Here is a 14353-nt window from a genome sequence, read left to right as displayed (position 1 = left end):
GGGGCACAACACACACACAAGTACTGCTGAAAATGCATGTTGAAACATATTTCTCAGGGAGGCTATTAATACTTGTGAAGAAAACACTGGAATTGTTTGCTGTTAATAGAGAAGAATGCATTGCATAAAAGACAAATTTCATGAGCTGTCATTGCCATTGAGGAGGCTACAGGGTCTAGTGGCTGTACCGTGTAGCTGGGGACAGAGACAGCTGCATTCCCTTTCTAGCTCTCCTTTGCTGACATTTGACAAGTTATTTCACCTTGCAGCACCTCAGTTTCCCCATCTGCATATTAGGATAATGATTTGACTGCTTCCTCAGTGAAGCAATGCTAGATCTGCTGATGAAGAGGGTCAGAGGCAAGCATGATTATTTAGCATCATAAATATTCATACTATTGTGCAATGGGCAGGACTTGCTGAACAGACAACAGCCCTTGTTAGAGATTAGAAAGTTTACAGTCTCCAATACGCTGCACCTACAAATTCATCCAATGCAACAAAGAACAAATATGGAGCTACATATATTTTAGGCAACTACACCATCTCACTGAATGCATGATTGGGAAGAGAGTTTTGAAGAAGGGTTCACATGCTTGGAGCATATAAATCAGAAAGTGGCTTCAAATTACAAGTAGAGTACCCCATACACACAGAAGGGCTGTGCAGGATCAGGTGGAGCAGAGCTTCAAGGACAAAAAAAAAAAGAGGTATCCAAACTTGATAGGATGCTGAAAACTAGGAGAATAGGGTCAGGGCTGAGTAGCAGAAGAAATTATCTCATCAACATGGCAAGTGATATCTTTCTATTGATTTTCAAATGAATAGATTTTATGGCCAGGAGCAACTGTTTAAAATCGTAAATCATCATAATCTCACCTCTTGTACCTTGGAGATCAAAGAATTTCATCTAGTCATTTGAATTACATTAATCCTATGTAAATAAAACAGTGCACTAATTATAATCAGTTGGAAGATACAGCTGCATCACAAAGACCTATGTGAGCATACAGTTAATAAAAAAAGACTTTGCTAAAACTTAGCCTTTAATCTTCATCACAACAGGCACAAACCTGGAAATTACTCCATTTTAGGGTTGTGCCTGTGTGATATTTTGGTTATGCCCATTCTAGCAGCTTGGGAAGCACAGATCCCAATGTTTCCACAGCTGGAGGCAGTTCATGGGCACTCTGTGTGGCCACCACACAGCCCCACACCGTTTCTTGCGAGGGCCAGAAGGTGCTGGCATGCACTGTACTTTGGTGTCACCTGAGCACTTGGGAAGCAGAGCTGGGAAATGTGCTGAAACAAGGAGCTCCAGAACTGAACATCTTCACAGGTTCAGCCTGTGTCTGACAAAGAGCTTCGTCTGAAAAGCACAGGGAGGAGAAGGAGGAACAGCTCCTGAGAAGTCAAAATATACTGTTCCAAGGCTTTCAAAATAGCAGGGCTGAACTTTTTGCTTTGAAACAACCTGTTTCTGATAAAAAAAAAAAAAAAAGTCGAAAATATAAAAACAATATTTTAAAAAAACCTGGGGAAAAAATTGCTTTTGAGAGCTCAGCATGCTGAGCATTGCGGTGATGCTGGAATCATCATTTTGGCTCTGACTCACTGCTTTGGTCAAACAAAAATTACAGACAGAAACACAGTAATAGTGCTTTGTGACAGTTTGACTTCTGTGCCTTTCAGCCACAAATCCAAAAAGGCAATTACTTGTCCAGTCCTAATGAAGAGCAAGTGGGAGGGAAAAAATAAAAATAAATAGAAAATACACTGCCTATGAGCACACACCTAGTGGTAGTTTTGCTAGGGTGAGGCTTGTATGAGACCTCTAAGAAATGACCATCAAAGGACTCACGACCCTTCCTGTGTGGTTACCACGCTGCCACCCCTCCCTCTCCAGCCCCATCCCACATCCCAAGCAAAGCAATCCAGCCACCACAACACAAGCAAGCAAGGTGCCCAAAACTCAGGTGTGCAACGAGGGTAGCATGAAGCCACCCCCTGAGCCCTTGGGTATTGCCAAAGCTTCACTCACGACCTTCCTTCAGGGCTGGTATATTAAACTGGTTTATTTAACCATAAAAACTGGTTTATTATTTAATTCTTGGTCCCTAAAACCAGCGAGAGCCGTCAGCAGGAGAGGATGCGGGGAGCCAGCGGCTCCATCGTGAGCGACAGCACACACTGCTCTGCATCTCTGGAATGATAGTCTGGCCTCACAGCCAGGCACTCAGATCTCATCGGGAGCCCAAGGGGGTTTGCAGTTTGGGACTTGAATCTTTTAACCTGGCTCTCTTCTGGTGCTCATGGGTGTGGAGCACACAGTTCTGCGTGAACCCTCCGGTGCCTCTCCCTCACTTGCTGCACTCCACGTGGTGGATCCACATTTAGGACAAGAAGTGAAAACCAAGGCTGTGAGGTGGCAATGGGCCAAGGCATCACCCCAGGGAAAGGGCTTTCAGCACATAGGGTGATAAGGCAGCCCAGTTTTCCTGGAGACAAGTCAGGGCCAGCAAACAGAGGTCTCCCTTATGTGGAGGTGGAGACGTGAGCACCAGACAATAATTAAAAAACTGTAATCTGTAAATAAATAATACATAAGCGCAAATGGGGGTGTGTGCCTGCAGCTGAGACCAGGTAGCTGTCAGTGCCCTCTGAAATTCCTCTCCCCACTTCCAGAGCAACATTCTAAACTCCTCACAGGCGAGCCTACATGTTTGCTCTGCAGCTCAGTACAAGCCTCTCACCACTGACATTTAGAGCCAGAGGACAAAATCCTGACATTGCAGAGGTCAGGAAGTCATTCACCACTTATTTTGCCATGGCTAAGCAGGCATCTGAATCCCTACTGAAGTCTCTTAAAAAAGTAAGCTGGCTTTCAAATGTGCCATGCACTTGTACATACAGACCTGAGTACATAAATGTTGGATGCATGAATTTAAGTACTCTGTGCCTCCATTTATCCACTGGTGGCTGAGGGTTGTTCACATCTCAGCATTTTAGGAAGCCAAGCACTGACAAAGAAGCCCAAAGTCTACAGGTGAAAGCCTGCAGGAGAGGGGAGTGATGACTACCCTCTTTTCCAAGTAAGGAGAAGGCTTCTGCGCCTTCCAGCTCCTCTCTTGGCAGTGATCTGTGTGTAGGCAGTGGTCATAATCAGGAAGTGCCTCCTCCAATTTACAGCTGGTGGTACCACCTGTGCCTCTCCAATTCCAGCCAAAACAACCACCTCCTCAAACCCACTTGCAAGGAAGGGCAGAGGATCCAGCTATGACAGCTCAGAGGGAAAAGCAAGGCTCGGGTTTAAGTGCTGACATTTTCCCTAGATGTGTACCACTGCTTACCAGTGTTTTCCTTCTTCTTGTAAAAAACAATGACAGTGCCTGCTGAGACAAGGTGGTCCCACCATACCATAACAGCAACAGGTAAGTGATAGGGTAGACATGGGACAGCAAGAGAAGGGGAAGTCATTCAAATTTTGCTGGGTCAGTGTGGGACCAACGTGCGTGCCTGTGTGGCAGCTGGAATGGAAGAAAGTGCAGACATTACTCATCACTTCAAGTCTGTCAAGACTTTACTTTCTGGAAGCAAAACAGTGGCTTAGTAACTGCTGAGGAGGCAGGGAACATTTCTCTACGCTTGAGACAAAGCTGTGTACATGGGAGTGTTTATGTACACATACCTCATTGGTATTATCCTCCTGTCTCCTGTGCTGGTTTTTGTTTGCCAGGTCCCTCCTGGCCTTTCACCTCATTGTGGTTGAAGCCATCTCCCTACCAGTGCAGCATCTCAAGAACCGGCTCTGGTTTAGCACTCATTGCTTTAATCCACTCCAGACCTCAAATGGAGCTCTTTTACTTTGGAAACTGGAAACCCGAGGAGATTTTAAATAACAGAAATTTCTAAGAATTACAATTTGGCTGTGGTCAGCCAAAACTAATGCCAGAGAGGGAAGTCTTGCTGTTGCCACCAATGGAACTGACAGCAGGGTTTCCCAGACTTCCATGGATGAGATAGTCCATGATAGAAAAAGAATGGAGGCCACTACTTTAGGAGCTGGCATTCATTCTGTGGGGCTTAATTTTTCTAAAAATGTGTTCCTTTTGTGGAATATACTGTGTTCCTGCTCTAGTCCCACTCACAAAACTTCATTTGACTTCTCTGAAGTGCACAGGGCCAAGAGGCACTTATTTTCAGATTTACTAAATGCCTGCATTTCCAGTTAATCTGGAGCTGTGGGTGCCAAAACCTCAAGAGAGTCACTTACTCTCATTGCAAATATCATCTCAGACTCTCTAACGCCACTGGAAGAGTAATAACCTTTAGAGAAGACTTAAGGGCACTCCAAAAGCTATATACAGAAAAAACAAGAATATCAGAACGAAAGCAAACAGTTTCTGACATCAGATAAAACATTTCTTTTCCATGTCTTCTCCTTTTGATTAGCTATTTCTTTTCATTTACATCCCATAGCCTCAAAAAGTTATTTTTGAATGATCTGTTTGCTGCAGATTTCCTGTAGAGGCCCAACCATATACTCATTTTTGAGAAAAGATGACTTCCCTGCTGATGCTTGGTCCTACAGTTGCTTCCATATGAACCTAAGGCAGGCAGGTTCTCATCTTCCATTTAGATTTTTTTTTTTTTTAATGGATGATGAAAGCAGAAACAATTGAGCCATACAGCTCCCTAAAGCTTTTGATGTTCAGCTTCCCCAGTCCAGCACCATGGTGACACACCAGCACAGGGAACATCCACTGCACAGCAACAAAGAAACATTCACTTTGCATTTTAGAAAAGGTGCTCTTCACGTGGCAAAATATCTGCCCAAACCTATAAAGCAGGCAGTTTGCTGTATTCTAAGGCAGTTCTGATGCAATGCCCACAAGTCACTCTCCTTGGAAAAGGGGAATGTTATTTTTTCTGCTCAACTCTGTGTGTGTTCATCAAAACCCCTGTACAGGCCATGCACTGAAGAGTTGGTCTTGATGATCCTTGTGGGCCCCTTCCAGCTCACACAATTCTGTGATTCTGTAACCAGTCCCCTCCACCTGTCCCTGCTGAATTCACACTTTCACTCCCAATCTCCTGAAGCTGGGGTTGTCTTGTCACTGGGCTCCAGCACCAGGAGGTTCTGACCCATCCTTGGGATATCCTGGTGCTACTGACACATAAATAAACCATAAATTTTCTTCCTGTAATCCACCAGAACATGTGTGATCACCTCAGATCCTTGCATCAAAGCAACACTCCCTGGGACAGCTGGAAGCACACATCTCCAGCTCCAACAGCTGTCACCATCCCACCACAGCCACCTCCATGATCTAGAGTAAGGAGTCCCGCTGCTTTCTTCCTGAAGCTGCTTCCTTGAGGTAGACCAGCAAATTTTGCCTTTTCCTGATGTATAGCCTAGGTGGTGGTGCCTTAGGGAGAACCAGTGACAGCTGGATAAAAGGGAGCAAAGACCAGCCTTGTGATCTGTCAGAAAGTGACTGCTGGTCAACACAGACATGTGAGACCTGGGGTTTAGCAACAAGCAAGCAAAAAAAACACAAGCCTGCAGCTTTGCTTTCCTCTGTGCAAATTTGACATCACTGAGAAAGGTCACATACAAGTAAAAGCCCACTTTGAGATACACTGAAATACGGCTGAAATACACACAGAACAGAACCTCTTCCAAAGGGTTTGCTAAGAAAACTAAGCAAAAAAAAAAAATGGTCACCTTTGAATATTGTGTGGATGGCTGCAAAGTTGACTCCAATAATCACTTTAGAAGCCTTTCTCTTTCCAAAATTCACTGCCATCTTTTCAAAGACAGAACAACAGATGATCTGGTTAAGGTGCTGACCTATCCCAAGGTGATGAATACTATCGGAGACGGGAACTTAATTTCTTACCTAACATTTCCTATAATGAAACTTCCTGGCTCATCTTTGTCATGGAAAATTTCAATCCAAATAATTTGGCTGAGTTACCTTGAGTTGATGCATCTTCTTACCTGTTTTGAGGAGTCTTGTATCACCATCCTCACTATAGAAAATATTAAAATTGTTCACTATGCCCACCACCTTCAGGAGCAGGGGTAAGTAGGTTTGGTGTTACCCAAAAGAAACAGAGAGCTGGAGATCTTACATGATCAAGTGTTTTTGACAACAGATGATTTTTTTTTTTTTTTTGGTAATGAGCAAATTTGTAAGTCTTTTCTACACTGAGACTTATTTTTAGCACTGGCAAAACCTAGCTCATTAACATATACTAAAGATTTTACAGCAAATTAGTATCACTGTTCATTACGACGTGTGCAATTTCTGCAACCTTCTGAAATTAGGACAGGTTTAATTTTACCTTTTTCAAGGGTGTTACTGACCCTTCACATGTGCTGCTAGAGGGGAGATCAGATGGCAGATCCTACACCATGCTGGGAATAGGGAAGAAGCTGAATGCCCAAAGGTTGCTGCTGCATTTCTCTTTTCCATTGTCTTTTCTCCAGTGGGAACTGTTTAGAGAGAGGATGAAATGACTGTGGGAAAGAAAAAAATGTGTGAAAAAGGGAACCTGAAAGAGGTAACAATGAGAGATCATTAAAAATCTCTTGAACAGTGAGAATGTTTGAGGTTTGTTGAGAAGCAGAACTATTCATCTCTGTGCCACATGCAAAGCCGCTGAACTACACTATTTTCCCTCAGCTAAACACCAGCTTAATCATACAGATTTCAATCATGTAAGCAATTAAAAATAATTGTTTTCCCTCAGCAGGGTTGTGGGGTTTTTTTCCCCACAAAATACTGACAAAAATGGCACATGGTTCTCCTCTTATTTGAATTTACTTTGTTTGTGCCAAAATTAATTTCTGACCTCTAATATGTGCTCCAAAAAATGGTGACTGAAATAGAAAGCAAGACTTTCCATCTGATTAAATGTTTTTATGGTTTATGGTCAAACAAGACCCACTGCCTAGTGCTTTCCTGCAATTCCTTCTCAGCATTCAGAAATTCCTGATTGACGAGGAGCACATCTGGGAAACACAACCACAGCATTTCAGGGAAAAGAAACTAAAAGGAGGAGGATTTCAGAAGTGACAGTGGTATAAGAAATAAATATGAGGAAGAAAAGTTGAAAGGCCAGCCTAGCACTTACCCACAGATCCCAGCAGTAGTTCCAGGCAGGATTTATTCTAGTAATAAAAATACCTGGAGGACACAGGTATCCTAACACAACAGAAATGGCAGCACTGGTAGAGCTGAGTTATAAAAACACAGCGTCACCTTCCCCCTGCCTGCCTGGATCTCTCTGGGTACAGAGCAGGTTCTGTGGGATCACAAATGGGCAATTTTGTTAGCAGAAGACTTGGGAGCAGATGAAAGCTTGGGTCCACCATCCCCCAGCATACCTGCCAGAGGAGCTGAGCTGGTACAGGGTGGGGAAATTAACTGTGCTAGATAAAGGAGTGGTTTTAAAATCTCCTTTTGCCTGGAGCACAGAAGAAACCAAGAGAAGGAATAGCAGCTCTGCAAGGGATGCAGCTGCATGCCACTCCTTTTTGAGGGTGAGCTGTGATACTCCGCTTTTGCCTCTTGAATTCTTCCCCAGGGAATTAGAAGCTGGAGGAAAATTAGGGGCTTTTATTTATTTATTTTCAGCATCCCATTGTCTATGATCTAATAACTCTTTTAGCATTCGTAACTTCTGTGATTTCAACCAGAGGAAAAATGCGATAGGATTTTGCATGACTCATGGGTCTTGTGAAATGCTTTGAAACAGCTCATCTTTCAAGCTATTTACCCTGATTGAAGCAGGGTAAAAACCCAAGTTCTGTAAAATGGTCTGCACACCAAGTTTCTGCAAAGCATGCTGATTTTTAAAGGTGATTTTCTTCTGAAGACAAAAACTATTCTGGAAAATTTCACAAATATCTACCTGATTAAGCCCACAAAGGTGTGTTTCTACATTCTTGGGTACATTCTTACATACCTGCCCAGAGCTTCAGGCTTTTATCTTTTTTTTTTTTTTTTTTTTTTTTTCTTTCCTTCTTTAAAATCAAGGCCAAATTTTCAATTGGCAAAGTAGATCTGCAGATTGGGGTTTGCTAAGCCAATGGGAACCACTACCTGAAGCCTGCATAGTTACACTGCTCTCAGCTCTGCTGCCGCTCTCTTTCTGGGGCCAGGCTCTCAGTGGTGTGAACCCACACAGGGCCACCAGAAATCTGATTGCCAAGGATCACTCAGCTTTGTTTCTAGTGAACAACTGGCATATGGATTTCCCCCCCTCCCACTGAGCTCTGATGTGCCTGCATCCCTTCTCCTGCTCCCTTACCTCATTAGAGCTTATGACAGAAAGGCAAGTCACCGCCTGGAGCTCCTTGAGAAGCAAAGCACAGCTGCAAGCTCCTCATGCCTTCCTTTTTGTGGCACAGCAGCAATGCTCTCTGCATCACAGGCACTGTGCCTGACTGCTGTTTGCCTCCAAAGCCCACAGCACCCTCCCAAGTCGTGTGCCCTCTTCTTTGATCTTTCCATCCATCCCTTTGGTCATAAGAACAGGAGATTTGAGCTTTCAAGTAATGCCTGCGTTGTTCATGGCATTGCCGACCTCAGCCAAGGGCTTGGCAGCTTTCCCTGGGACAGAGAGGCACTGTGGGGAGGGCATGGCCTCGGGAGGCAGCAAGAGAGAGCAGAGACATGTCCCTGAAAGGCATCCTTCAGTGCAACTTGGAAAGCTGTGACCAACACACAGAGTGACAGGCTGCAAACAGTGACATCTGAAAACCCTGACCTTTCCCACGGTGGGGAGAGCTGTGCTGCTCTTCCAAGTAACTCCTCCTAAAAGGCTTACTAATAACAACAATTAGGAGTAGTAATAATAACAATAATAATGGTTCATGGAACAAATTTGGGGTTCTGACTATCATTCAACAGGGAGTGAAACATTACAACTGTCTCTTTTAGAAGTGCTGGGAAAACTTGTCATAGTTAAGGATTAAAGTACTGGGCAGATGTGACATTTAATATCTGAACTGCCATCAGACAGGAAATTGCACTTTAAATTGCATTGTTATCCAAGTTAATAGTAAAAGACATAAAGACAAAAAAAATGACAGATCTAACAGTGAAGACTGTGTGCTGTAGCCCCTGATACCCAGTGATGGTTCCTGTACCACAGCATCCCTTTGGAGCCAGCCCTGTGGCTGGGGATGTGAGCAGGCTTCATGTGGGCCTCCTGTACAACTGCATGAAACACACTGCAAGTTTCCAGGTCACACCATGAACCAAAGGAAAACTAAGATGCTTTCCAAAACGAATGAAAGCAATCTCTTCTTTTATTTCCCCTAAATGCTTGTCTCTGAAATGTCTTGCTGTGTTTGCCTCTGCCTTTCAATGCTGGAAAAGCAGTGGTACAACAGTGGCAAGCTGTGTGGACTGAGTTCTGGCAGAGCTGGATGGAGCAGGAAGGAAGTTAAAGGGGAAAAAGTTTCACATTTCAGTAGACAGAGACAAGTATTTCCTATAATAAGGAAAGAGGATTTGACAGGTTTTTTTTCTGTTTTAAGCTTTTTATGCCTCTCTTATTAAAAGCTAAACTCCTTTTCTCCTCCTGCCACAGTATATCCTGCCTCAGACAAAATCCTTTCGAAGAACAACATGCACACACAGTATAATCTGATATTATTCCAGTGCTACAGGGAACATCTTGAACATAATTGCACCACATGGAAGTTGACTTGCTATGAGAAAAACACACAAAAAAGCTTTCAAAACAAATCTGTAAACACATTTATGCTCCCAATAGCCATGATAAATCCAATTAAACAGCCAGGATTTGTGTTACAAACTGTCATTAAAGGAGTTAATGCAGTTTCTGTGGCAAGGAATATGCCATCTCCAAGCAAGAAATCCCAGTTCCAAACTGTCTGAGGTTCATGATTTTATAGTCAAGCCTCACTTGAGAGGACCAATAGCCAAACCAAGACCCTTTAAGCCCAGCTCACTTGTATCCCATCCATGCTGGCACTGCATTGCCTGACCCTCACTCTTCCTAGTCCCGGCATCACCTTCTCTCTGTGCCATTTAGGAATGTCAGGATCCCTACTTGCCTCTAATACAAAAAAGGTCCTGCAGATCCAGGTGCCATGCCCCACACAATACCACGTTCTGCTCCCAATACACTGAAAACATACAGCTGAGAACACTGGGGAAGAGTTCTTTCAGCCTGAAACTGAAGAATTTCTTTCCTGCAAATGCCAGTAGTGAACAAAGGAGGAACGCTGCCTTTGGACTGGGAAGGGCATGGTGTTTTGTGGCATCAGGGAACAAGAGACCCTGACTGAAGAACGTCTGCTTCTGAGGAGCATCAGACAATCCACAGCAAGGTTTCCACTGGCTACCTGTTAGCCACACTGGGAATATAAATCCTACTAAATCAGCGAAGAGCACAGTATCTGTAACACCATTGCTTTGCATCAGAACCATTTAAATCTCATTGATATTTCTCATGAGGGAGAAAACTCCATTTATGAGCGCTCAGAGCAGGAGCAGCAGCAGCTGGTCTGGTTCCCCACTGAAAGCTGGTCCCAGCTGCAGCACAACAGTGGAAACCCAGTGTGGAACATCTCAGTGCTCAGCCCCACTGCTGGGCATCCTAATCACACATTAGCCATGTAGGTGAGCCTTCAAAGCTCAACAGCTAACTGTTCTTCAAATAAAGGGAGTCATTGGACCCAAATGTGTTCCACCTTTCTCCTGGAAGGGGCTGAGGAGCACCCCAGCCATTGCTCCCCCACAGTTTCCCTCTTCCTGTTTCGCCCCCCTGTTTTTAAGGTCTGTGCACACAATGGGTCACCCCTCCACAACCTTCCCATTTTTCTTCTTCATAGGTTTGAAGATTCCATTTTCAGTGGATGTAGCAATGATCTCTCTCAGGGCTGTGGTGCTATGACTCACAGCAAAAGAAACTAATATAGCACCTGGCTTGGATGCACAGCTTGGAAGCAAAACCAACAACAGGGAACATTTGCAGAGCAATATGTGCCTACAGAACATTGGACAATGATTTTGAGCACGGCAAGTTTTGGCCACTTTGAGATGTTATAGAAGTTTCTTAATTCTCAGCAAGTGGCAATACTCTGTCTCAAGGCATCCTGTGGCCACACAAGATCAGCTTAATGAACATGAGTGTTTTGGGCTGGAAGATGCTGTTGCTGACAACAGGCAGTGTGGATTGGAAGGGCAAGAGCAGAGCTGTGCCACAGGCAGTGGCCACCTGCCTGTGGAGTAGGATGTTTCTCCTCTGGCCTGATGCCAGCAGGCACTGCTTTTTCCCCACTGTCTTTGAACACAACCACTAATATTTTTATCCCTGTCCTTTCTACACGTGAATACCTGGAAAAGCCAGCATCTTATCTCCCTACAAGGATTATAGACACTTAGATAACAACAAATTAAGAAATGGACAAGTGTTAGCTGCGTGATTCCAGCCTGCTGAGTTTATTTGGGCATACAAGATGCTGAAGCCACACCTGCCTGGCTCAGACACCATCTGAATGTTTGCAGAGCTGCTGGACACCTTGAGCAATAATGACGATGCCCAAGGGCTTTATGAGTATTTCCAGGTGTGTCTAAGTTGTTTCTGACCTCTTCAGACTGCAGCCTGTTTGGCTTATGGAGCTGGCAGGATGCCCTGGTGTGTTTGGTACTGGAACTCCTTTGAAGCAGGGAACAGTGTTTGCAAGCTCACCAGTTCTCTGGCATGTCTCCACACTGAGGAAGCGTGCTCGGAGCTGGGAAGTGCCAAAGGTCCAAGTTGGCTGGCAAATAACGTCTGCCTAGGGATGCTTTCCTTTGGACATACAGTTCTGGGAACAGACTTGAAGTTTAATGACACAGAAAAAAGCTCTTGTTTCCAGAGCATGCTGTTTTTGAAATTAACAGCTTAAAAAGGTTCTTTTTTCAGGAGTGAAAGAAAAAAATCCAAGCCAGAAGCTGTCTCCAGTTAACCTTAACCTTTTGACATAATATGGACAGACAGACATATTTTATATCCTTTTGCATTTATATCTATATTACAAAACTGGACAGGCTGCAGAAATGCTGTGCAGTTAAAAAAAGCTGGCAGTGCATGGAAAAGGAGTTTTGACTTTCAACCTGGAGTCAGTCTTGTGCCTGCATCTCTTGTGCATTTTCAGCATTGTGTACATACATAATCCGGCATCCTAATCCTGAGCCAGACTCCTCCAGGCCCCTGCGCCTCAGAGGAGCCTGGTACTGATGCTACAGCCTTTGGCAGATTTGTAACTACGCTGAACGTGGCTCCACATCCAGAGGAAACTGGAGGATGACACAAGGCTGGTCATGAGTGGATGGTAGGAACCACAGGGATCAGCCCAGCACCACCCCTCACTTTCAGAAGGTGCTCTCACTCCACACTGTGGTAAGCTGGACAGTAGATAAACCAGGCTGTCTCCCAGCTCAGCAGACGTGTCCTTCCCCAGTCCCAAACAGTCAAGCAGGAGTTACAGCTCTCACTAACGCCTTGCCCTGCTAATGGCATGAACTGGGCTCTCCTGCTCTTTCACACTCTGGAGATGTGCCCTGCCGTCAGGAGAAGCCAGATTTTCACACAGGCTCAGCACCAGAGGAATCCCACTGACTCCAACAGAATCAGAGCAGCAGGACACACAGAGAGAGGTGCAAAGCTGTAAAGCCCCTGGACAAGTCCTGCTGCAAGGGCATTTGGCAAGTACCTTTGTTGCACTTGGCACCAGATCAGAAAACTAAACCCTGCTACTACTTCGATGGGAAAGCCTCTCTCCTCACCTTGCCACACTGTTTCTTCAACTTATCCTTTCTTCCCCTGTCAGAATAGATGCCAGAGCTGGAAATACTCACTTTCTGAAGAGGATGAATCAGGGAAAAGTGCTTGTTTTCTCCTTTGACTTTCTTGAAGATTCTCTGGCCACTGTCAGAGGCAGGAGCCCAGGCTTGTTCAACCTTTCCTCTGAGTCAGCATAGCAAGTCTTTACCTTCACTTGCTGGCTGGCACGAAAGGAGAAGGAAAGCATTTGTACTCTGCTGCAGTCACCGTCACAAAAATCCTGTTGTTGTCAGCAAGAGCTAATACGGATGTCAGGAGAGGCTGAAATGACTCCATCAGGGAATATTTGTGAAGAGCTATTTGGGGCACATCCTGCATTCCTCAAGTACCTGCAGGAATGGCTGTGATTAGCAGGGGCAAAATGACTGTACATCCTATCCTGGCTCTCCCTGACTAGATGTCCATACATGCACTGAGTATGGCTCACTTTTATCAGCGTTTTACAAAAAATAGCCCTTTAAACAAGTCACCTTGTTTCAGAGAAAGACATTGGAAAGCTGCTTGTGAGTAATGTACAATGTAAATCCATTAATCAGGCAAAGCCACTGGCATATCTCTACCTAATCATTCCACAGCACTTATTTCTTTGTCTCTCCCATGTTTATATTTAAATCAAACAAATGCAGCAGTCAAAAAATTCTGAGATGGTGAGGGAAAAAAAAAAGTCATCAAGCAGCCTGTTCAGAAGTGCACAGAAAATGTGTAATGACAAAGAACTGTATCTGAAAGCAGGAAAATTAGGAATTTAAAAATGCCAGGCATATCCTGGGAAGGGAGGGGAAGCATGCCAAGCTGTCGTGCTCTGCCGGTAGCAGGAATTTTGCACCGTTGGATTCCATGTGGGTGCAGAGGTGCACCCATAAGGAACAACAAGCTGTGAAAAGAAACCATCAACAGCCCAACCCTGACCAGACAGGCTCTGAGACAGCAAGGAGATATTTTGGGTAGGTTGGAGGTGCCTGGTTATGGCCATGCCAATATGCCAATATGCCAGCACCTGCCTGAGCTGGACCTGGCAGAGCCCACACGTTGAAGAAAATAAGGAAGCAGCAAGACACTCAAAAACTTAACAGGTCAAACACCAGTGGAGAGCCACAGGTTGCCTTTGTGTTGTACCAAGAGCTGGAAAACATAATCAGAACCTTCTTAATACAAAACAGCCTCCTTTGATCTAAAAGGGCTTGACAGGCTCCTTCGACAATACAGAGATTAATCCTGAAGGTAGTTGAGCACACTGGGGCTAAAATTTAATTTCAAGAAACATTGGAAAGAGAGTAATTATTTTCATATTTGTTTAACAGTACTAGCAATTCATTCTTCCAAGAGTGCTTTGTCAAATCTCAGGACAATTACTAAAGGCTACTGTATAAATGTGGAAACAAGAAACAGCAGTCAGTATAAAGATAAATCTGAAGGCACAAAACAGACATGCACTTATCCATAAATAAAACATTGCTCCTATGGCCTCCTTACAAAA

General features: G+C 44.3%; 1 protein-coding gene across 1 annotated transcript in view; it reads left to right on the top strand.

The window, feature by feature from the left end:
* The window catches only part of LOC147652182 (uncharacterized), an 18943-nt gene extending 4590 nt beyond the window's left edge, over nucleotides 1-14353 (top strand). The window contains exon 4 of the mRNA XM_086898019.1: nucleotides 10880-14353. Within this exon, the coding sequence (XP_086754145.1) occupies nucleotides 10880-10941 (62 nt within the window). The 3' untranslated portion in view covers nucleotides 10942-14353. The remainder of the gene's footprint in view (nucleotides 1-10879) is intronic.

Source organism: Cyanistes caeruleus, chromosome 7, assembly GCF_971803275.1.
Source record: "Cyanistes caeruleus chromosome 7, bCyaCae1.hap1.1, whole genome shotgun sequence".
In the NCBI taxonomy this organism is placed as follows: Eukaryota; Metazoa; Chordata; class Aves; order Passeriformes; family Paridae; genus Cyanistes; species Cyanistes caeruleus.
The sequence above is the reverse complement of the archived record's forward strand: the minus strand, read 5'-3'. Positions and strand labels throughout refer to the sequence as shown.